The sequence below is a fragment of the Ischnura elegans genome, chromosome 5, assembly GCF_921293095.1.
Source record: "Ischnura elegans chromosome 5, ioIscEleg1.1, whole genome shotgun sequence".
In the NCBI taxonomy this organism is placed as follows: domain Eukaryota; kingdom Metazoa; phylum Arthropoda; class Insecta; order Odonata; family Coenagrionidae; genus Ischnura; species Ischnura elegans.
Genome location: NC_060250.1, coordinates 2,580,209 through 2,603,317, shown reverse-complemented (window position 1 = coordinate 2,603,317; position 23,109 = coordinate 2,580,209). Strand labels below are relative to the sequence as shown.

The window sequence follows — 23,109 nt, the reverse complement described above, 5'->3', positions numbered from 1 at the left end:
CAATATCTGGTGCAGTGCAAAAAGCAATATAATAATAATAATAGTAATAATAATAATAATAATAATAATCTTTATTGGTCGATAGTATTCATTAGATACACAGACCTCGTCACAGATGAAATTATTATTATTATTATTATTTATTGTTCCGTTGGTCAAGGAAATTTGACATAGAACATGGTCATGAAAACATAAAAATATACACTTTACACAATATAGACACATATTATATTTCAAGATACTCTAATCATAGCATTAGAGTTGGTCACAAAAGTATTCATTAACACAGTAGTAAACTTTATTGAGCAACATTTTCTTTAATTGACATTTGAATGTGTGGGGAGATATAATTAACTTAATTGATTGGGGCAATTTATTGTATATAAGGGAAGCAGAGTGAAGCGGTCCATGTTGAGCAGCAGTCAGGTTGTAACTGTGCAGATGAATGTGGTTCTTGGAGCGAGTGGAGTGCTGATGAATGGTGGAACTTAGTGGGAACAGAGAGGGATTGTTTTTTGCAAAGGTGCAACATTGCAAAATATACAAACAGGGTAGAGTAAGTATATTTAGTGCTTTGAAGAGAGGTCTTCCAGGTGCTCTGATAGATACCCTAGCAATGGCTTTAATTGATCTTTTTTGGAATGAGAAGGCTTTAGTTGCAGCACTACTGTTACCCCAGAAGATAATTCCATAAGACCGGTGGGAATGAATTGCAGCATAATAGACTAATTTCAAAGTGTCAGTGGAGGTGATCGAGGCTAGTTTCCTTAACATGAAGATACCGGTTGAGATTTTCTGTATAACTTTATTAATATGGAAAGACCAGTCAAGATCTTCTCTAAGGTGGAAGCCAAGAAAATCAGTGGAAGTAGAGCGGTGAATACTCTTATTATTGACTCTTAATAATAAGGTAGATGTTGGTGGAGATATTTTACAGTGAAAAATACAATTGCAATTCAATTGCACATACATATAGAATGTACAAGAAAAGATAGTCGCAGTTCAAAGGCAGTGTACAATTAATAAAAATAATAAAAATAAATGAAATATAATAGAAAGTATATGAATAGATTAGAATACAATATCACATGTGTTAAGAGTAAAATATTCACTGACAGAATACAATGGCTGTGAGGCTAGCCATGAGTGAATCACACTCTTGAATTTGGTCAAGCTAGCCATTCTGGCTGAGATAGGGAGATGGTTAAATAGCTTGATACCTAAATTATGTATGGAGAATTGGGTTTTGGTTAATCTGCACTGATTTAGTGATAAGGAATTCTTATTTCTTAGGCTATGGTTATGAGTTGTACTTCTTATAGGGAAAAGATCAAGGTTTTCTTTCATATATAGTAAAACTCTGTACACGTACATACTGTAAATATGTAGTTAAAATGTTCAATCTAATAAATAGTGGGCGACAGTGTTCACGAGATGGAGAATTAGTTAGTATTCTAACTGCCTTTTTTTGCAAAAGAAACACTGATTTTATATCAGGGGCACTACCCCATATTTCTAGGCCGTAATCTATGTGGCTGTTAAAAAAAGCATAATACATATATAGATTGCATATAATCAGAAGGGACTATCGGACTTAGCTTTCTTAAAATAAAGAGAGCTTTGGAAAGCTTTTTATTAACCTCAGTGATGTGATAGCTCCAACTGAGTTTAGAGTCCAGATAAAACCCAAGTAACTTTGTTGGCTTGACTTTGTTGGCAGGCTTCAGGTTACAGATAAGCTTTTGAGTTTTTTCTATGTTAAGTATAAAGCCATTGAATCTAAACCAATCATTGGCCAATACTAGATGATTGTCTGCACTTTGAGCAGCATAGGTAGTAGTTTTGCAGACATCTATTAAGGTCGTATCATCAGCATAAAGAATGGATTTTGAAGGTATACTGCATGGTAGGTCATTTATCATTACTAAGAATAAAATGGGTCCCAAGACAGACCCCTGGGGAACACCGTATTGGGTAGGGAGGGAGGAGGACTGCACTCCCTCCATTTCAACAAATTGTTGATGATTAACTAGATATGATCGGAAAAGAGACAACTCAACTCCTGAGATACCATAGTATTTTAATTTTTCAAGTAATATGGAGTGAGAGACACAATCAAAAGCCTTGGTAAGATCACATAGGGTTAAAGCCACTGATGATTGATCTTCAAAAGAATTGTGGATGATATTGGTGATAAATTGTAGAGCTTTTGTGGTGGTTTTACCTTTACGGAAACCATACTGAGATGAACTGAAAAAACCATTACTTTCTAAATAGTCATATAGCTGAGATTTAATAATTACCTCAAAGACTTTACCAATGATTGGTATGACAGAAATAGGGTGATATGAGTTAGGATCTTCTTTAGGGCCTTTTTTGTATACAGGAGTTACTTTTGAGTATTTGAGATGATGCGGAAAGACACCAGATTGAAGACAAGTATTGATTATTATACTGAGAGGCTCAATGAGAGATTCATTTAAGGTCTTTAAGAGGTTATTTGAGAGGCCATAAATGTCTTTGCTGCTTGAGTTTTTAAGAGATTTTATTACTTTAAAGATCTCATATGGTGTTACCCATTTCCACTTAAAGTACCTTTTATCAATTGTGTGTTTGCTTAACAGAGACATAGCTTTAATGTTATCAGAGGGTGTGGTTGAAGTAATGTTCTCAACTGTTTCTATAAAGAATTTGTTGAGGTCATCTGGAGAGATTGAGAGATGAGGAGAAGTTTTTGTTATACCAGCCTCTTTTTTAATGACCGTCCATGCTGCCTTAAGTTTATTGCCAGAATTGGAAATGTATTCAAGGTTTGCTGCTCTTTTTGCTTGGGTTACAAGCATATTATATTCATTCTGTGCTTTGGTAAGGAGTTCTTTATTAAGTTTGTTACGATTCAAACTATATGACTTATGGACCAAGACAAGTTTCTCCTTCATTTGGAGGATGGCAGGAGTGAAACAGGCCCTCTTAGGTGTTCTTGCACAAGTATTAATAAACTTCTTTGGGAAACACATCTCAAAAAGACCCATAAATTCAGAGAAGAAGAGTTTAAAATTTTCCTCCCCATTATGTTTTAGAAGAGAGAACCAGCTGATATTAGATGGAAGACTTTTAAGATTTAGAACACCAGCAGGTGTGATGGGTCTGACTAAAGTACAGTAAGAGCCTTTTATAGAGGTGCTGTCAGATGAGGAAACGTGCAACTCAAATACCAGAGCTAAATGGTCTGAGAAAATTGGATCAATTGTCTTTAAATCATATTTCCCAACATCCAGATCAGTCATAATGTTGTCTAGGCATGCAGCAAGTCTGGTAGGTTTATAGTTAGAGCAGTGAAGGTTGAATGAGCTAAGAAGATTAGACAATGTACGGGCACTATTGGAGGCTAGAGACATGTCAACATTGAGATCACCACATAAAATTATATTAACATTCTTCCCTTTACACAGAAATAATTCTAGAGCTTGATACAGTTTATCACAAAAAACTTGGAAGTCTCCATTGGGAGAGCGGTACAATGAAGCTACAATTACTCTATATTTTTTAACGTAGATTGCAACCATCTCAAAGTCAAGCTCCATACAGTAGCTAGATACATCGATTACGGAGAAACAAAGGCTGCTTTTCACATATATTGCCACACCTCCATTCTTATTAACTTCCCTGCAAAATACACTTGCTATTTGGTAGCCAGAGATATTGTATAGGTTTACTTCAGGAGATTTAAGCCAATGCTCATTAAGACAAAGGATGTCATATTTATTATTTAAGCAAAGAGAGTCAAGTAAATGTACTTTGTTTCGTACGCACTGGACATTATGGCTGTATACAGTTAGTGAGTTAACACTCGATCCTCTGGGATGACTACCATGTATATCAAGACAACAGTCATTCTGGGAATTATGGTTTTCTAGTCAAGAGCAGTTTGTAGCAGTTTTATGGTTCAAGTTTCCAGAGTTTGATCTCAAAACCCTCTCATTGCTTGGGGGCTTTGATAGTTTATTTATTGTTTGTTTATCAGATGTACTTGTTAGCCCAATATCGGCGTTGGGTAGATTAGTCATCTCGATCGATGCTTTACGATTGAAATGAAATCTACTAACTTTCGCACCATTCGGCCAAGTAGATTTTTGATACATAACATTAATCAGTGAATAATCAGTTCCAAGCTTAAAGGTACAGCCTATTTCATTCGTGGATATCACATCACAAGAAAATTCATGCTCAGGGAACTTGGATTTTAAGTACCGTATATCTCCGAATATAGTCCCCCCTTTTTTTTCCAAAAATGGCCGCGGAAAAGTAAGGGGGGGGGACTATAATCAAGTGTAATCCAATTTAGCATACTAAAGGTGACCATAAAGTAATAAATAACGGCATAATGGCTAATGTTCTCGTAGTCTTTCTATTTGAGTATATTTATGAGGATTATAATCGGAGATATTAGTAAATACTGCCACGTTTTACCGGAAATTAAGACAATTTTTACCACAAATGTTGTACAGATACGATTATTCCGATTCAAATAGCATATCGAATATGCGTTTTCACGGAATCCATCAGGTAGCCGCTAATTTTTCTTGGAAAAGTATTGTTAGAATAATTCAATCGACACTGATCACTTAATGACGCAAAACAGTAAATAATTAAAATGAAAACTAAACACACACTATCATTACATTAATCGAACACTAGAATTGAATCAATAGTATATGTACCCGTCGCTCATTTAATAACTACACGATTTAAATAATTGCGAAAAATAAACAGATAAAGTGAACCTTTCGTGACGATTTAGCATTTCATTGCGTCCGTAGCTACTATACGTCCGTGCGGTTCGTGTTTACAACCACTGCCTTTACCGCCTTCACAGAACAAGAATGCGCAATAGGTGATGCATTTGTTTCTGAAAAGGCGCAATAATCGACGACTTTAAACCAGAAGCGCCGGCATTACTGCATTTGATCGAAATACAGCGACTCAGCATCGAAAGTGTAATCAATTTATTGAGGAATATCTTCAATTCGTCAGGGTAAATAGGATCGATAAATTACGTCGCATAACGTTTCGCAATTATTTCCGCGATATTTTCTTTATTAAAAATAATTTTACGTTCAACAGTGAGGTGATGGATCAAGTAGAAAGATGAGGATCAATCCTGCCGCAGATTAGAGGCCTTCAAAGACGGAGTTTCGATGCCAATTTAAAAATAGCCGTTGCAGAATACGCCGTAAATCATAGTATTTACAGCGCTAGCAAAGCGCTAATACATCGCGGAAGTCATTTCGGGGGTCTCGATGCGGCAGATTCAAAGAATTAGAGGAAAATATCGTCGAATTTGTGCGCAAATGCAGAGCAGAAGCTCTTTGTGTAACTTATGCAATGATTCGCGACGAGGCATTGAAAATTGATATAATTTTTTTTCCGTTTTAATGTTTGTTGGAAAAAGTTTATTTCTTAATTTTATTACTTTGATAATTGTAAGTCCTGTAGTTTAATTGTTTTGCTTAGCAGGCATTTGATAGCAATATTTTTATGATATTTATAATTTATTTAACACAATTTTATTTAGATTTCCTAAATTCTTCAGGTCACTTGGATTTGTGATGACTTGATGGGTGTGTTACACTGGATCTAAGGAAGTTTCAGGGCCAAATGCAATACTGTTTATGGGCTTTAAGTTAAAGCTTATATATTGACATTGTCTGTAGTCATTTGGAAATCAAAAATATTAATAATTTGTGAAGGTTTAAAAAATACAATAGCCTTGGATACTTAAAAAAATTTCTCTTTTTCATTACATCTGGTTAAGGAACTATAAATTACTGATACATGCAATGGATCACAACATGTTTTAGGTATAGTTATTTTGTTGTGATGGAAAATATGTGAACAGATTTGTTCTTAATCTTCACAGAAAATAATAGTTTTTATCGAATCTAGAATCTTAACTTGCTAACCACAGAAAAATTGGCTTCCTTTACATTTTAAAATTTTTCCCAAAACTGAGGTCTCAAAATTGGGGGGGGGGACTATATTCGGGGGGGGACTATATTCGGAGATATACGGTACTTAACTATCTGTGAACTCGTCATTCCCACCTTGATTCGGCTTAAATAGAACCACGCTCTTCGCGGCAAACCAAAAGAATTTTCCTTATCCTCAACGTTATTCCCGCACACAAAGAAAGTTTTTTTCTTGGATTTACTACGGCGACGTACAGTAATGTAGCCACTAGTATCGTCGTCAGCATGATCAGGTTTCACTTCCACGGCAACTTTTACCGGAACTCCAGGATCGTGTGACAAAGAGTGGGACACCCCCGAATTTCCAAGTTCAGGATTGAGTTTGGGGAAACACCTGTTGTGGTTTTTGGGTAATTTGCACCCTGTATGGGTGTTGAGCACCGGGCAACAAGACTGCCGACTGATTGCATCGACTTCTCAGACAAGGCACAATCACTCGCCACATTTTCTTCGTCAGCCTTCACTATATCAGAAAATTTCACTTTTTTCTTGATTCGGGTTTTATCCTGGGCAATATCGTTTTTGAGAGCTTCAAATTCACATTTAAGTGTTTCAATATCGGCCACCATTTTTTCGATCGGGAACTTCCGTAGGCGACATAAAAAACACTTCCATTTCATGAAATGGTGATCGTTAAGCACTTTCAGACAAATATCATTAAGGCTGGTGCATTTGTGATGAAATATATTATCACACAAAACGCAGGGAATAATATTTCCCGATAATTCAGCCGGTAATTTGCAAGAACCACAAGTCAACGTACTGTGGCTGTCCGCCATCTTTTGATACATCAAACATCCAATATATATGATATACATCAAACATCCAATTAAACACTGATAAGGGAAATTAGTATCACAATTACCCTTTGATAATTTCGCTCCCATTGACATAGTTGTATCAACTGGTTTACAGTCTGACATTTGAAATTTGGTCAACGCTTTATTAATATATTTGCTTTGATCTACCAAAATGCCATCACTGGTAGTTGTTACGTACTCTCGTACCAAGGATATTCGTTACTGCTCCAAGGTCTTTCAATTCTAACATAGTTATAAGTTTACTTTTGAGCATTTCCTTTTCAACACAGTCATTTCCAAAAACAAAAATATCATCAACAAATATTGCAACAACAAGAATAGAGTTCCCTCTCACCCTTTTATGCACGCATTGTTCAGAGGTACACTGCGTATAATTAAGATGACACAGAGTAGAATGTAACCGTGTAAGCGTCTTATTATCGTTCTTTTTATACACTGTCACATCAAGGAAGTTTAGTTTTCCGTCTAATTTCGAATTTGAAATTTTCCGTAAAGCCACCGCAACCGACAAGGTCATCCCCTCAGACTCCCGACATCACATTTCTCAAAAACTGTCCGTATTTCACTACCTTCTCAACAGGTTATTGAACATCCCCCTATCCAAGGACGCTTACAGCAAAGAGCTTGAAACAATTAAAACAATAGCCATCTCAAACAGGTACAATGTGAACTCAATTGAAAAGATGCTCCTCAAGAGTAGTTCCGTCAAAGCTCAACAGTTACTCTTCAATCCAGGGAAAGTGAGCAGTGAAAAATTGCGATGGTGTAAATTACCTTATTATGGCTTGATTTCGGAAAAAATAGGAAACCTCTTTCCGTAAGATAAATATAGAGTGGCTTTTTATAACAGTGATAACCTTAAAAAATTCTTAGTGAACACTAAAGACAAAGTACAACCTCTCGAAAGAAGTGGTATCGACAAATTACAATACAACGACTGTGAAGCGGCGTATGTGGGACAGACCGGACGCGCATTCGAGAGCAGAATTAAAGAACATGAAAGATGTTACCGTTACTGCTAGTGATGGGTCGATTCCAAAATTTTATCGATTCCGATCCCGATTCCGATTCCGATTCTGACATTTCGATTCCGATTCTACCGATACCGATTCCATCGATTCTGATGCCATAGGCTCCAAGAAAAATATCACTTAATCCAGGCAACAAGAAAACTACTTTTAAAAATATTACTCTGTGAAAGAGTCAGTTGACAAAAGAATCTTTCATATCATTATACTATGTAATTAAAATATAATAGCTAAATTTCAAAACAGAGCATACCTGAAAAGTGGTGTTACATGATAGGTATTACTTTAGAATATTGGCACTCATAATATGTCGACAATATATATATATATAATATATATATATATATATCCAAACTACAAGGGAGAGCCCTGAGTACAGGAATTTTCATAGCTGTAATAAAGATTACATACTACGTATATGAATCATGTAATATTTGGCCCTTTCAAATTCTCAAGCAGAAAATCCAATTATTCTACATGCTCAGCCAGCAGGTTTTGACGTCTCCATGTTACAGTATTACTGCCTGCAGAAAATTGCCTTTTGCTACACATGTGTGTTATTGGGCAAGTACTTTCCCACCAAAATTGCAAGATTTCGGAGACTTTGGAATTTTTATTAAAAATTATATCAACGATTTGTTGGATCTTGAATCTTAATGGAATTCAAGTGGACGAAGCGAACAACTATAGAACTAAACTTTAGTTTTGTAGAGCCAAAAAAAAATGCTATACTTCTCACGTCATTCAATCAACCTTTAAATCTCTTGCTTTTTTAAGTTCAAGAAAGAAACTAAATGCTACAAATGAATATTACGTCGGACGGACGCAGTAATAGAAAAGGCTAAAAGAGCCTTATGGTGTGAAAACTCCCCCTACCGCGCGACTCACCTCGGCGAGGGTGGAAAGGGAAAAAGGGTATCGCTTGTTGCCTTTCACGGAAACAGTTCATTTTTCTCTCTCTTAAGCATGCTGACTTAATCGCTTCACTTTACTTCAATACCCGAGGCATATTTCTTACGTGCGGGATGGTTCCGAAAAATATCCAATCCTTAGTATTTTCACTCGAGTAATGCGCTAAATGGTCTAGTCGATCTATACATAATCCTTTTTAACATCCTCAGTTTAGTGTTTTAAGTCAATGAAGACGATTATCCATGCTTTAAATGACGATTTTCAGGACTAATGTTTTTATAAAAACTTGAAAAATCGGCCTCAGTTACCGAGCCTCAGAGGTCCGCGGCGTGTAGGTCAGCCTTGACGCGCGATTGAAAAATCGCTCTTATTTCCTTCGTCGCAAACTTTTTTTTCAAGATTTCTAATTAGTACTCTTTAGAAATCTCTACTTTATATTGTGGTTCAAATTTTCCGAGTTATATTTTTCGTAAACGAAAGATAATGTCTACTTAATGTCAAATTTCACGTGAAAAACGGGTCGGCCATTTTGTGTTTTAAAACCAGACAGATGAGAGCCAAATTCTTCAAAAGTCATTGAAAGTATAGGCAAAGCACCAGATCAAAGGAATATTGCGTTTTTTATTCCACAAAACTCATACCAACGCAAAACCACTTGGATAAATTCAAAGATTTTTTGAGGAAAAACGATATCTCGTGTGGCATTGAAAAATTGGTCATGTTTGGGCCTCTGTATCTCACTAAAGGTTCGCATTTATGTAAAATGGCATGTAAATCAATATTTGGTAATGATTTATGAGTATTTACGCTGAGTCTCAAGTCTCTATCCCCAAAAAGGTCATTTTGGACTTTATTCCAGCTTTTTCCGATTTCGGACCAGTGTGCGCGGGGTAGGAAGATGATCGGCCGCCACGGCTGGCGTAAAGGTATTCGGCGCCCACGTCGACAACAACAATAGTGTATTCGGCAAGCTGAAACTACCAGGCCAAGGCATTAGAATGACTTATCGGCTTTAAAAACTGCATTATTACATGAGTTTCATGATAGCGCTTCCTGTCGGCAGATTGCTGGACCTACTAGCCTCGAAAGCTCTGTTACCTTAACTACTCGACTCGACATCCGTAATGCTACTCGAAACGCTCGAGTCGAGTACCAACTACTCGATCGACTTGAATTTTCGAGTACTCGCACATCCCAAGAAGATATGTGTTTTTTTATTACGATTCCGTGGCGCGAAAATTCAAATGACTATTGGAAATGCGGTCGTATATTTTGTTGTTTGAAGTACTGCTGGAATCGGAATCGATTTTTCGCCTTGGCAAGTACTCGTTTTCGATTCCGGTTCTTGGCCGAGAATCGAGGAATCGAAGAATCGAGGAATCGAACCGACCCATCACTAGTTACTGCAATATTTCACAGTCCCACTTCGCAAAACACCTTTGGGAAGAAAAACATGGAAGTGACTTCATACCGGAGATTCTTCACTTCGAGAACAAAGGAAAAAAGATGGACAAGAAAGAAGAGCTTGAAATAAGGAAGAATATGGGAAAATGTCCCTTACTCAACGATATCCTATTTGAAAGGTTTTCCCCCCTCCTAAAAGTATCTCTAAACTACACTGAAGGACGTAAAAACCCTAACCTCCCACTCAACCCCACACCTACTGATAACCCACATCCACCCTAATCCTTTGCTATGACCCTTTGAATATAGTCATCAACACTGTCCTCGCAGTGGTTTTCCCATCCCTCACCATAACCGCCACCCATTACTCCTAGCACCCACTTCCCCCTCCAACCTTCCCAAGTCCCTTCCTGGTATAAATTTACCTGACTTTTGACAAAATTTTGTACTCGTAAATGACCGCTCAAGGTCGAAACATATTGTACCGTAAAAATAAATTAGTGGAAGAAAACGAAGTCGTTTTTTCATTTGTGAAATTCAACTTCCACAAAGTTGAGCCTGACACCATTGAACGTACAGTGTTAGCATTTACAAGGGAATATTTTTCATGTCTAACTGTTGCACATGTTGTCTTGCTTGCAATTGCAGATTCGATGCTTCCTCACACGTCTGCCTCATGGCTCTCGGCCAACGATGATGCTTTGTTTGCGCTTGCATACGCCTCGGGCTCTGTACTCCTCTTGAGCATGGGCTCCTCCCACATTGGCCTCGTCACGTCAGCTGAGCTCAAGCAGACGTCTGTCATTAACCGACTTTGGTCCGGCTTCATGCCAGAAGCATTAAGGTGAGTGTGTCAGGGTTTGCTGGAAGTGGAACAATGCAACCAAATGTTTTTGGGGGTATTTTGTGGTAATGAGTGGCAAGTAACACGGACTCATGTCACTCAATGTGTTCCACAGCTTTTCACTTGGCTGAGGTGAGTCTCAATCTTTATCTTTATCATTTACCTTTATATTTATCATTTACCTTTGTCATACACTAACTCATTGCGATGATGCTTCTAAATGTGTAATCTAGGTAAGTCCCTTATAATGTGTGTAAGAGACGCACCTTTTATCCCAGAAATTGTTACCGATAATGGGGATGCATCTCTTACACAAATTTCTTATCTTTCCCCTTAACCCCTCCCTCTTCCTGTCGCAAGTCCAAAGGGGAACTGAGTGGTCTTGGTTTCCAGCGTGACGCAGTCATCTAAAACCCTTGGTCAAAAACAAGCTTGGGAAGAGGCAGGGGAGTTTTATCCTTTGTGACACATTTTTACAATGCTCCTGTTTACATTTCTTTCTCATAAAAATCGTGCTGTTGTGTCGGTACCTCAGAGGTGAACATGGAAAGATTGTGCAGGGTTTTTCACTCCGGAGGGTGTGCTAAATTTACTGCCATGAGTGGGCATCCCATGGCATATATACTGCAAAGAGTAATTGCATATCTAACTTAGAGAAGCACATAGTTTTGAAGGATATAGCTGGTTAACAGTCAACATCTGTCTTGCCGAGTAATTTCCATTACACTAAGGGTCTGATTTTTTCAAAAATCATCTTCAGACACTAATATAGGGATTATTGCAATTGAAAATTATATTGTTGTTAATACCTGTGGTTTAAAAAATTCAAACGAGTGTGTACATTGTTGACATAACTGCCAGATGGAAAAAATCGGAAATGCTTACGATTGAAGAGCACTTGCAAATTTTAACTCCAAACCTACAGCGCAGAAACTGAACTTTGCGGCAATTTGCATTGCGTGCGCCTATCGAAGGATTTCCCCTATGTTTCCAGATAACATTACCAGACATGAACACTAACCACTTAACGGAGAAGTGGAGGGGAAGGAGCGTGCTCCCTCCATCATTCAAGCAACGAGGCTATGAGCAAGGAAGCAAAGGACATACACGTCCAATCTTGGATGTGATGTCATTGCCTTCAAAGCAAAAGTGTTAAAACCTGCGGTTTAAAAAATTCAAATGAGTGTGTACATTGTTGGAACAAATGGCGGATAGAAGAAATCAGAAATGCTTGTAAGTGAAGAGCACTGAAGGAGAGGTAGAGGGGAAGGAGCTCTTTCCCTCCATCTTTCAAGCAATGAGCCTACAAGCGAGGGAACTAGGGACAAACACGTCCGATCTCGCATGTGATGTTGTTGCCTTCAAAGTAAAGGGGTGAAGGTGCAGCAATGTGATATATGCAATTTGCGTTGCCTAAAGTTTCCAGTCTGTCTCATCTTATTTGAATGCGTTCATGCTACGCTTGTTTCTTCCGAAATGGTATTGTTTGGACTATGTTGAATATTAGTAGCCTTATTGTAACTAGAAAGTTTTGTCTAAACCATTCAGGGTCTAAAAACATAAATGCTGTCAGAAATGAGTCGCGTTGGGTCTCATTCTTTTTTGAACCTCATGCGTGACGTATTGTTGTTGAAAGCTATTGAGATATCTTTGAGATCAGTAGGTAACTCACCTAGCCAGGTTTCCCACTCAACCGTGAAAACCTTAAAACCGTGAATTAGCCGTGAATTTCGTCTACCGTGAAAAAACCTGGAAAAAGCCGTGAATTTCGTCCTAAAACCTTAAAAATCTCTCAATCTTGGTAATAATACCTTCCCAGAAATTTTCAACTTCGTTTGTAGTGAGCGCACTTCTATTCATTGTGGCGAGCATCGTCACATGGGTCAGAAAAGCGTGGGAACGAATGTTGCCTGAAGAAAAAAAAACATCTTTCCCCAGGGCAAGCCTTTTCTCTCCCCCCCCTCCTGAAATATGACACCACTTCTCATCAGCTTGTTTACTTTCCTCGACTGGCTTGGTTTCCCCTCCCTCGGTCACTGCTTAGTCCCCCTTCCATCCAATGAGGAACTTGCATGGGTCGTAGATTGCTCTAAAAACTATTTTGAATAAGTCAAATGGATACATTAGCTCGCAAAAATACCTTCAGTTTCTCCATTCAACATCAAAAGAAATAAAAAAATTGCATTTAAAATCGAGAAAAATTTCTCTGAGCCGACCACTGCGCGAAGACACCCGAGCGTTGCAGAGGCCAGGCGTGACGTCATAGGTGCCTAAACAACCGTAGGGAGTTGGGAAATACGCTGTGCGCGTGGTGTAAAATTTGTTTTGAGGGAATATTTAGCCTCTCATCGTCACTTTATTTTGTTCTGTTATTCTTGGGCAAGTTTTCCTATTGCTATTGTGCCTAGATTATTACTTGGGATATTAATAATGCGGCATCGGGATGATGAAATACAAGCGTTTCACTTCGTGTGTTTTGGTTATCAGAAAAATGGATGATAACGTTGCCACTCGTTCGAATAGTACACCTGAAATTCATCTATGTCTACATATTACCCCGCAAGCCGCCTAAAAGGCGTGTGGCATGGGGTGTTAGGACACCAGCCTTTTTTTAGGACACCAAAAATTGATGCCAGACAAATTATTGCTATACGTCAGCCGCAAATCGAGTTGTAAAAGAAACTTGTAATACTGAAGGATAACGATCGTAAGCTGTGCTGTTGACATTAGAGTAAGCTGTGCTGTTGAATTTGGCAACGCCGGATTAAGGGAGAAGGTAGTCCTATCCGTCCTACGGTACGAATTCACAGCAAAACAGTCTGCACACAATCCACATGTGAGATCGCGAATCGGTTCCGCTGCCAACACACACACAAGCTACAACCTATTTCAATAATACAGGGTTATTACAAATGATTGAAGCGATTTCATAAATTCACTGTAGCTTCTTTCACTGACATATGATCACGACACACTACAGATACGTAGAAAAACTCATAAAGTTTTGTTTGGCTGATGCCGCACTTCAGATTTCTGCCGCCAGAGCGCTCGAGAGCGCAGTGAGACAAAATGGCGACAGGAGCCGAGAAAGCGTATGCCATGCTTGAATTGCACTCACATCAGTCAGCCATAACAGTGCAACGACACTTCAGGACAAAGTTCAACAAAGATCCACTAACTGCTAACTCCATTCGGCGATGGTATGCATGTGCCAGAACTGCGAGCTCGCATCAACGATGCTTTCGAGCTAATTGATAGGGACATGCTGCGCCGAGTGTGGGAGGAACTTGATTATCGGCTTGATGTCTGCAGAATCACTTAAGGGGCACACATCGAACATTTGTAAATGCCAAAAAAAACTTTTTGAGCTTTTGTATGTGTGTGCAAAGTCTTGTGAAAATATCTCAAATAATAAAGTTATAGTACACCCATGTCTCGTATAGCGCAATTTGGATTAGCGCAATTTCGATATAGCGCAAATACGTTCCTCGGGGAAACATTGCAACGCAGTGTAGCCTAATCAAAACTCTTAAACGCTCTCGTGATAAAACGTGAACTTGCGCGAAGTACAAACGAAATTTCTATCATTTTACGCATATTAATATTATTGCTTGCCTCAAAGCTTCTTTCTTGTTTATATATTAATCGAAATCTATTGCTGTGCAATGGCCAAAAGTATTACTCGTCATTGGGTCCAGATAGCCGGCTTACCGAAGTAATTTATCTTGTCTCCTTAACAGAATGATAATAAATAATTTAGATCGTTAATTAAGCGTGAGGCTAGTGGAAATGATTTTTTTTCAGCAATACGGTTTGAGACGTATTTTTGCCGTCATAGGTTATCGGGCGATTGACTTCCAGGTAGAGCGTCTACGCTGAAGCCTTCAAGGTCATCGGTATTCACGGGGGAGAAATGGAGCGGTGGCCGAGTTGCGCATGAATAGCATCAACACATAAAAGGGTCCGCTATAGAGTCTCAAACACAATGGCTTCGTTCCCTCCCCGCAGTCTTAGGCCTTCTGCGTCTCAGGAATACAGTTCAGCAGTGGAAGGTGATTTAGATAGAGCCATACAGAGTAAAAACCAAGAGAATATGGCAAAAAATAGGAATGCGTGTAGAAAAATCAAGAATTTATCAATAAAAACTATAAACCTAGAAGAGGAATTGAAAGAGGTCAATTGCTTTGAAAATGGAGAGCGTCAAAGCGATATTGCGCGGAAGTTTAAACGTACGATGCCTTATTAAGAATAAAGACGAAGTTAAAACATCAGTGACCTCAGCCGCACCAACTTCAACCAAGCGGTCTACACATACGGAAAGTTCATAGAGAATCAGTACAAAAAGACGGGAGTGGTAATCGCTCAGAGACGATTAGTGAAAACTCCGGTTGGTTCCAGCATTTAAACGGCAAGCAGGTATTTTCAGTGCGGCGATATCAGGTGAATCTGCAAGTGTTGATAGCGCAGCCACCACAACATTTTCTGATGAACTCCAAGCTGTGATTGAAAGTGGCTCCTTTCCCCCTCAACTAGATCTAGTGTTGACGAGACGATATTCTTTTGGAAAAGAATGCATTCTCGTTCATTCATTTTCAGGGAAGGAAAACCTGGGTCAGGTTTCAAGACATTTAAAGACTGTTTCACGTAGCTGCTAATGACTAGGAGGACTTCAAATTAAAATGATTTATCATTCATAAACTCCGCTAGCTATGAAATGGCATTCGAAGTAGCATTTTCCTGTCATTTCGATGAGCGACAAAAGGGCGTGGGTGACACAATAGTTGTTTTTAGACTAGTTTGAAAAATCGTCAACTGCCGGCAACGCATTACGATCCCCTGAGATAGCAGATGTTAGCCCACCCGCACGACAGGAGGGAATTGCAAAAGCACGTAAGAATTTTTTTTAACGTGAATAAAAGTCTTTGAATGCGTGCATACTATCTTTAAAGATGTTTTAAACTATAAAAATATATATAAATAATGTTTTCTAAGGCTTTTTATGGGAATATAGATGTTTTAGAGGAAATTCAATACCCAAAACCTATCCTACCAGGAATGCATCCCTATCTTCCCAATGATAAAACGCTCTCGTATAACGCAAATTCGTATAGCGCAAAGACCCCGAGGAACGCATCCCTTGCGCTATACGAGACATGGGTGTACAGCTGTGAAATCGCTTCAATCATTTGTAATAACCCTGTATAGGTAAATCCATAAACAATATACTAGCATATACCATAAAAATATAGCGGGAAATAGGCAAATACTCTTATCAAAAACTGGATGTCACTATCACATTCTTATATTCATCACATACAACTTACAATAACAGAACTCGTTATGATGAATACAACTATTTATTAACTGATTTAAACCCTCAAATTAGCCCACACAAGTGACACAGGTGACATTTCTCACTACTATTCGTTGAAATAATGGAATAACAAACTTCAAACAGTTTTTATTTCAATAGCGTGATCGTGAAAGGTCATATCTACGGTGAACAACGGAGATTAGCACGCCACTGACAATTTTTACACTACTGTTAGACATTTATCGATAGCGTAATAGCACTATTTACAATTCAATCACGATGGAACACTGATAACTTTTGGCCGATATTTTTCAACCTTGTCAAACTTTGTGCATTACAACCACTGGCACTGTGATTATTAGCAGTAGCTTAACGGGAGATGTCCCGTTGAAAATAACACTATTTTGGCACAAAAATGTTCCTAGATGTCTCCAATCAGCGAGCAAAAGTTGCATTGACTGGAATTAACCTCATAATACAAGCACAGACAGTCCTAAACGACGAATTCTCCGGTACCTACGAATAAACGGATGAAGTTTTTGTATATAAAAGCTAAGCGGACATTAGTAAGCATCAAAATCGTTCTAATTACATACTTAAATGAATGATATGCCGTCGATAACATCAACTTACAATTAACATATACCCTTCCAACGGCCGTGGCTCATACTCCTAAAATGATGTTATTTAGGTATTATAAAATATTTGGTTTAACTGCTCCAGTTTTATATTTTATGCCCTTACTCAGATATTAATATTATAAATAATGCAAAATACGAGGGCTTCCAAGCCTCTATCGTCGGATATTTATCTTTAAATATAAAATAATCAACACGTCTAACAAACAAAGCTCTCACAACTGCTGGCAACTATTACAAACAATCACAACAATAGCTTCGCGTGATGTTTAGGCACCTTTGACGTCATCGAGGCTTCGTCGGCAGTGGCTTGGGGGGTGAGGGAGTTTTTCCCGCGCTTTAAAATTCGTTATATTTATCATTAAATACCTCACGAAGGAAAACTCAGATTTACATGCGGTTTTCTTTGTTGAATTCAGAAAATAATTTTCTGTCCGCCTATGAAATAAGAAAAATTCATGCAAGTTCCCAATTAGGCTTCCCACTGGCTGCAGCGACCTCTTTCGAAACTAAATCTAGATGGCATTTGTGTCGAAAAATTTGAACGTTTATTCAACACCCTCAATCCTGTGATTGGAAGACCGCTAAACTTGACAGCCTGCTATGCGCTGTGGACACTACGCTCCCTGCGTTTGAACCGGGCAACAGCGAGCTTTCGGCGCGACGTTACTAATTCTCGCTCGTTGCGGCCTGAAAACGAAAGAAGATTTCCACTTATGGTAACACAGCATTTCACGATTTTCGCATGCGTCGACCTGGGACTTGCCAGTTTTACGTCGCAACCGGAAAGTTTGTGTGGAAATATTTGACGAGTGATAAAGTAAAGTGAAAGTGAAAATAACATGTTACAGCAGGTATTTATTATGTCTTTATATATTTCAAACAAGTGAATTATAATTTACCTATTTGCACCTATCTAAGACAAGGTTTTTTTTTCCTCCTAACTCCTGCAGAAAAGAGGGTTCGTCTTACAATCGAATGGAAAATTCTCGATGTCAATCGGGTTGCATAATTTTCGTCGGGAAAAATTATGGATACCTGAGTTTGCCACCTAATATATATAGCTATACAACAAAAAATCAACGTCAAAAATACCTGAACAGTAATTTAGCTTATTTAATTTTGTTTTTAAGTGAAAAACTATTCGAGACTCAAATGACCGATGGCAGCGCTGCTGTCAGTGACGTCAATTTCCAATATGGCCGCCAGAGTGATGGTAAAATCAAAACAATCATAAAGCTTTGGCGTACGGAGAGAACATAAACCATAATATCAAGAGCTAATAAGTTAGAAATATTCTTTTAAAACCTTCGTACGATGTATTTCTCGGCTCCTTTCGTCCGTAAGAAGATCTAGAACTGAAGAAAACTGCTTGACGATGTAACTAAAGGTGTTTATAATGTACTACCTAATCATTACGAGTCAGGTTTGATTCTCGTCTTGCATCTATCCGACTCGTATCGTGTTACTTCCTACCCATTTCTATGGAATACACTACAAAAGAACTTAATAGTATTTCATACACAACCTGCCGCTTCAATACATAGAACCATTTCAGGCAGTTTTCGTGTTGTATTTTGGTGCCACAGCCATCTGCTTCACTGATGTGGATTGCTGTGTTCACCTATATTCCTGATAAGAAATGAACTAAATAGTTATGTGATGTTATTTACCATTGGGAAATGAAATTTTTTGGTATGATTTAGAAATTTAAGGACGACTTAAGGATCTTTACTGTTGATTCCCTGTTCTTGGTAAAATCGTGGAGACGATAGTTCTTCATTCTTTATCCCCATGTTTAAGTATGTACATACGAGTTACTGAACAGCAAGATTTCAGATAAATAATGTCTACTACTACTAATTTAGCAATATTTAATAATTTTTTTAATAGTTCCTCAGATGAAAATATACAAGTTGGTGTAATTAATAGGTAATTTGCAAAAGGCTCGTGTGTATGTTAGGTTTTATAAATCGTCTGCTTTGAATAACAAAAACACATTCATTTGCTCAAAGTATTGCATTTAGAACTCGTATGCCCTATTCTCGAATTTAACAGAGTTATATGGCATCCTTATTATAAAGTGTAAATGAAACAACTGAAAGGGTACAAAGCAAATTTTAAACTAATATGGTAATAATAATAAACTACCGTGTAAGCGCGTGTAAGAGGCGCACCTTTTTTCCCAGAAATTGCAGCCGAAAATGAGGGTGCGCCTCTTACAAAAACTTCTTATCTTCCCCTCTCCCCTTCACCGGTCGCAAGTCTAAGGGGAACTGAGTGGCCTTGGTTTTCAGTGTGAGTCAGTCATCTGTAATCCTAGGTCAAAAACAAGCGGCAGGCAGGGGAGTTTCTCCCTTAGTGACGTATTTTTAAAATGCTCCTGTTTGATTTTCTCGTAAGCATCGCGCCATCACGTCGGTACCCCAGAGGTGAACATAGAAAAGATCGCGCAGGGGTTTTTTGCTCCGGAGGGCGCGCTAAATTTACTGCCTCGAGTGGGCATCCTGCAGCATTTATACTGCATATAGTAATCAGTTATCAAACGTAGAGAAACGCGTAGTTTTGAATGGCATACCTGGTCAATAGTCAATATCTGTCTTGCCGAGTAATTTCCATTACGCTGAGGACCTGATTTTCCAAAAATCATTTTCAGACGCTAATATGAGGATTATTGCAACTGAAAATTATATTGGTATCAAAACCTGCGCTTTAAAAAATTTGAACGAGTGTGTTCATTGATGGACTAAATTGTGGATGGAAGAAATCAGAAATGCTTATAAGTAAAGAGCGCGGAGGGAGAGGTCCAGGGGAAGGAGCGCAATCCCTCCCCTCCCTATCCCTCCCCTTCGAAGCAAGCAACGAAATACGGAGGGGAAGGAGCGCGCTCCTTCCCCTGGACCTCTCCGTATTTCTCTCCCCTCCGTATTTCAAGCTACGAGGCTATGAGCGAAGGAGCACGGGAAGAACACGTCCGATCTTGCATTTGACATCGTTGCCTTCAAAGCGAAGGGGCGAAGGAGCAGCAATGTGATATACGCAGTTTGCGTTGCCTAAAGTTTCCAGTCCGTCTCGTCTTGTTTGAATGCGCTTATACTACGCTTGTTTCTTCCGAAATTGTCCTGTTTGGACTATTTTGAATATTAGTAGCCTTGTTGTAAATCTTTGTGTCAAACAATTAGAGCTGAAAAACTTAAATTCTGTCTGATAAGCGTCGCGTTAGATCTCTTTCTTTTTTTTGAACCTCGTGCGTGTCATACAATTATTGAAAGCTATCGAGATATCTTCGGGCTCAGTAGATGACTCACCTAGCATTTGGCCTCCATAAACTGGGAGATCGATCAAGGTTAGTTGGTGAGATGGGGTAGGGATGAAACACGTTTCCATTGCTCCCCTGTAACTTGATGTTTTCCTATTTTCCTGTGGGGTCTCGGAAAGGGAAAAAAACGACAGAGGCATTGGCTGATGGAGGGCCGAGTGTGGTTCCGTTAAATCTACGACGTGGTTATTATCCTACGGCGCTGAGATTGCCCGATTGTTGTCCAAGCTCTTGGGAAGGTTCATGCTATGTGCCTGTCGTGTTTTGCCTTAAAATTTTCCAAGGCTACAATTCTATTGCAATACTCCTGCGAGAGCATTTAAACAAAATTCTTCGTGAATAGGACAAGCATCGTGGAGCAACGGCATATGCGAAGAGAGGATCGGAACTCTTTCTACTCCCTCTTATGCCGCTACTACCGCCGCAGTTATCAAAATTTCTTCTTTCAATATTAATTGAAAGAGGAAAGTTCGACTGCTGGCTGCAACTCCGCGCGATAGTATAAAAAAAATGCCGCAAAATTTTTTTCTTCATAGCTCCTCATAGATGCTCAAAATAGGGGTGCGCCTCTTACACATGTGCGCCTCTTACACACGCTTATACGGTAATTAACACCAGTTTATGGTTATTCGACAGGGCATCACATGAAATTGGCTGGGCTTTGAATTTAAATTGGGTGTCACAGTTCAATAATAATCCGTTGAATGAGTTATTGTAACTGTCTACGGGGAAAGGAATTTGGGGACTAAGTTTCTTTGCCCACTATTACATTTCAAAGTCGAAATGAAACTTGTCATTGTCTTGAATAGGTGAAAGTCGTACATTTCTTGTCTGAAAGCAGTATGTTCTGTGACTATGTATGACTTCGAATTGCCTACTGAATTGACACCTGGAATCAATCAAAGTAAGCTAATAATGTTTACCATAATGCATATATTACTAATTTACATCGTGGGACGCTGTTAAAAATCGTTGGTTCAATGGTTCAGTAAGTTCATCCTCCTTGCTATTGAAACTTAATGTCTATCTTGAGTTACTATACTCAGCAACTTTAGGTAAATTGTTCAATAGCACATCGCGCACAGAAGAAAAAAACATATTTATCAGACTAACAGGGGCAAATACCATCCCGCTCATAATAATGGCGATGTAAATATTGAGTATGTTATATTGAAAATCACGAAAACAGCGATCACGGATATCGGATACTTTGATGCATTGGATATATGCTATTTTTCTTCTTTTACTTCGTAACCTGACACATGACCGATTTTCAATTTAAATAACACAATATTAATAGCTTTAACATGTAAAACCAACGTATCTCCTTTAAAATCGTCCTAAGCAAGAGCTTTCTGCTCCTACCTACGTGCGGGAACAACAGCCGTCGCCTCGCTTTGAAACAATTCCACTTGTGCTGCAGTTATTACAGGGTCGTAGAATTAAAGAATATCTCAACCTCAAGTAACGGTAATAACTGCTTTGAAACCAAAAAGTAGGTATCACCCCGAAACTAGTCAATAAAACAGTGTAAAGTTCTCATTTCCACTATTCCTCAGAGCACTACCGCGTCATGACCATCGTTCCTCTGTTTCCAGTGTTCTCCGCCAGGTGGTGTCTCCCTTGGCTGGAATCGCGAATTGCCATTTTAGGCAGCAGGTAAAGCGTGCGTGCCCATCAATCGCCGGGTGCACTTCTGCCGTGTTTCCGAGATCGCCTGCTTTACCCTGGGTTCGGCTCCATTCAAGTTAGAGCTTGATCAACTTACAAAATTTTTGTGTGATTGATTACAATTTACCTAAATTTTAACCAGAGACGGATCCAGGATTTCTTTCTGGGGAGTGGGGGAGAACAAGCAAAGCCGTATCCAGGATTTTGTTCTGGGGGGGCACAAGGATACCTCATGATACAAAACGAGCGCAATGATAATGTGACCGTATTCAAAATCTTGCATATTTTTTAAGTGTCTGGGGGGTATGTGCCCCCGTGCCCCTCCCTGGATCTGCCTATGATTGTGACGTTAAAGCCTCAATGCCGTCACGATATAAACTGCTACAAAGTCGTTCCATTTTTCCCAAAGCAACGGTATGAAGGGAACATGATTTGCCTCTGATTAGAGAGATCGATTCATTTTTGGTTTCAGAGTATTACGATAGCAGAGAAAAGAAGTCATAACACTGCCGCTTTCGAAAGAAAAGTTATACGGTGGAACCTTGATCTATCGTTCCCGCATTGATCGTTCACCGTTTCTGGTCCCAAATAAAGTTCCTTATAGACAATGTAATTTTTTCCCACATCTATCGCTCCCCGAAGTATCGTTTATCGTTTGAAGATCGCGGTCCCGACGCAGAATTTTCCCTTAACCATCATTTGACGAAAATGAGAGGAAATAAATGCAATGTGTCATTTATGACTAATAACGACAAGCACATAGTTGGAATCTTCCCCAAGAGATGGAACTACCATTGGGAGAAGCTCAGTGCCGTGGGAAAGTAACATTACCGCATTTCCCAAGAACCTTTATCCCCCTCCATTCAGCATTCGCCTCCCCCCTTCTGACTCTTTCCTCATATTCAAAATAAAAAAGGTCCCAGCTCTCGCAGGGATCGTATTACGAAGACCTTAGCTTCGAAAAAATATCGACTTACACGAGAACAATAGAAACGTGTTTCGTGCTCCCCCCTCTTCTCACCCACTGACCTTTTTCAGCCTAACTCCTTCAAAGTTCCCAGTTCCTGGAGGGCAACAGCTGCATGAGTCACCTATTAGCCCAAAAGGTATTTAACAATGATATTCAGCA

At 38.9% G+C, this 23,109-nt stretch overlaps 1 protein-coding gene across 2 annotated transcripts in view; it reads left to right on the top strand.

Moving 5' to 3' along the window:
• The window catches only part of LOC124158421 (nuclear pore complex protein Nup160 homolog), a 213,792-nt gene that overhangs the window by 10,051 nt on the left and 180,632 nt on the right, over window positions 1-23,109 (top strand). For both annotated transcript variants that reach the window (XM_046533501.1, XM_046533500.1), the window contains exon 5: window positions 10,843-11,038. In XM_046533501.1, the coding sequence (XP_046389457.1) occupies window positions 10,843-11,038 (196 nt within the window). The remainder of the gene's footprint in view (window positions 1-10,842; window positions 11,039-23,109) is intronic.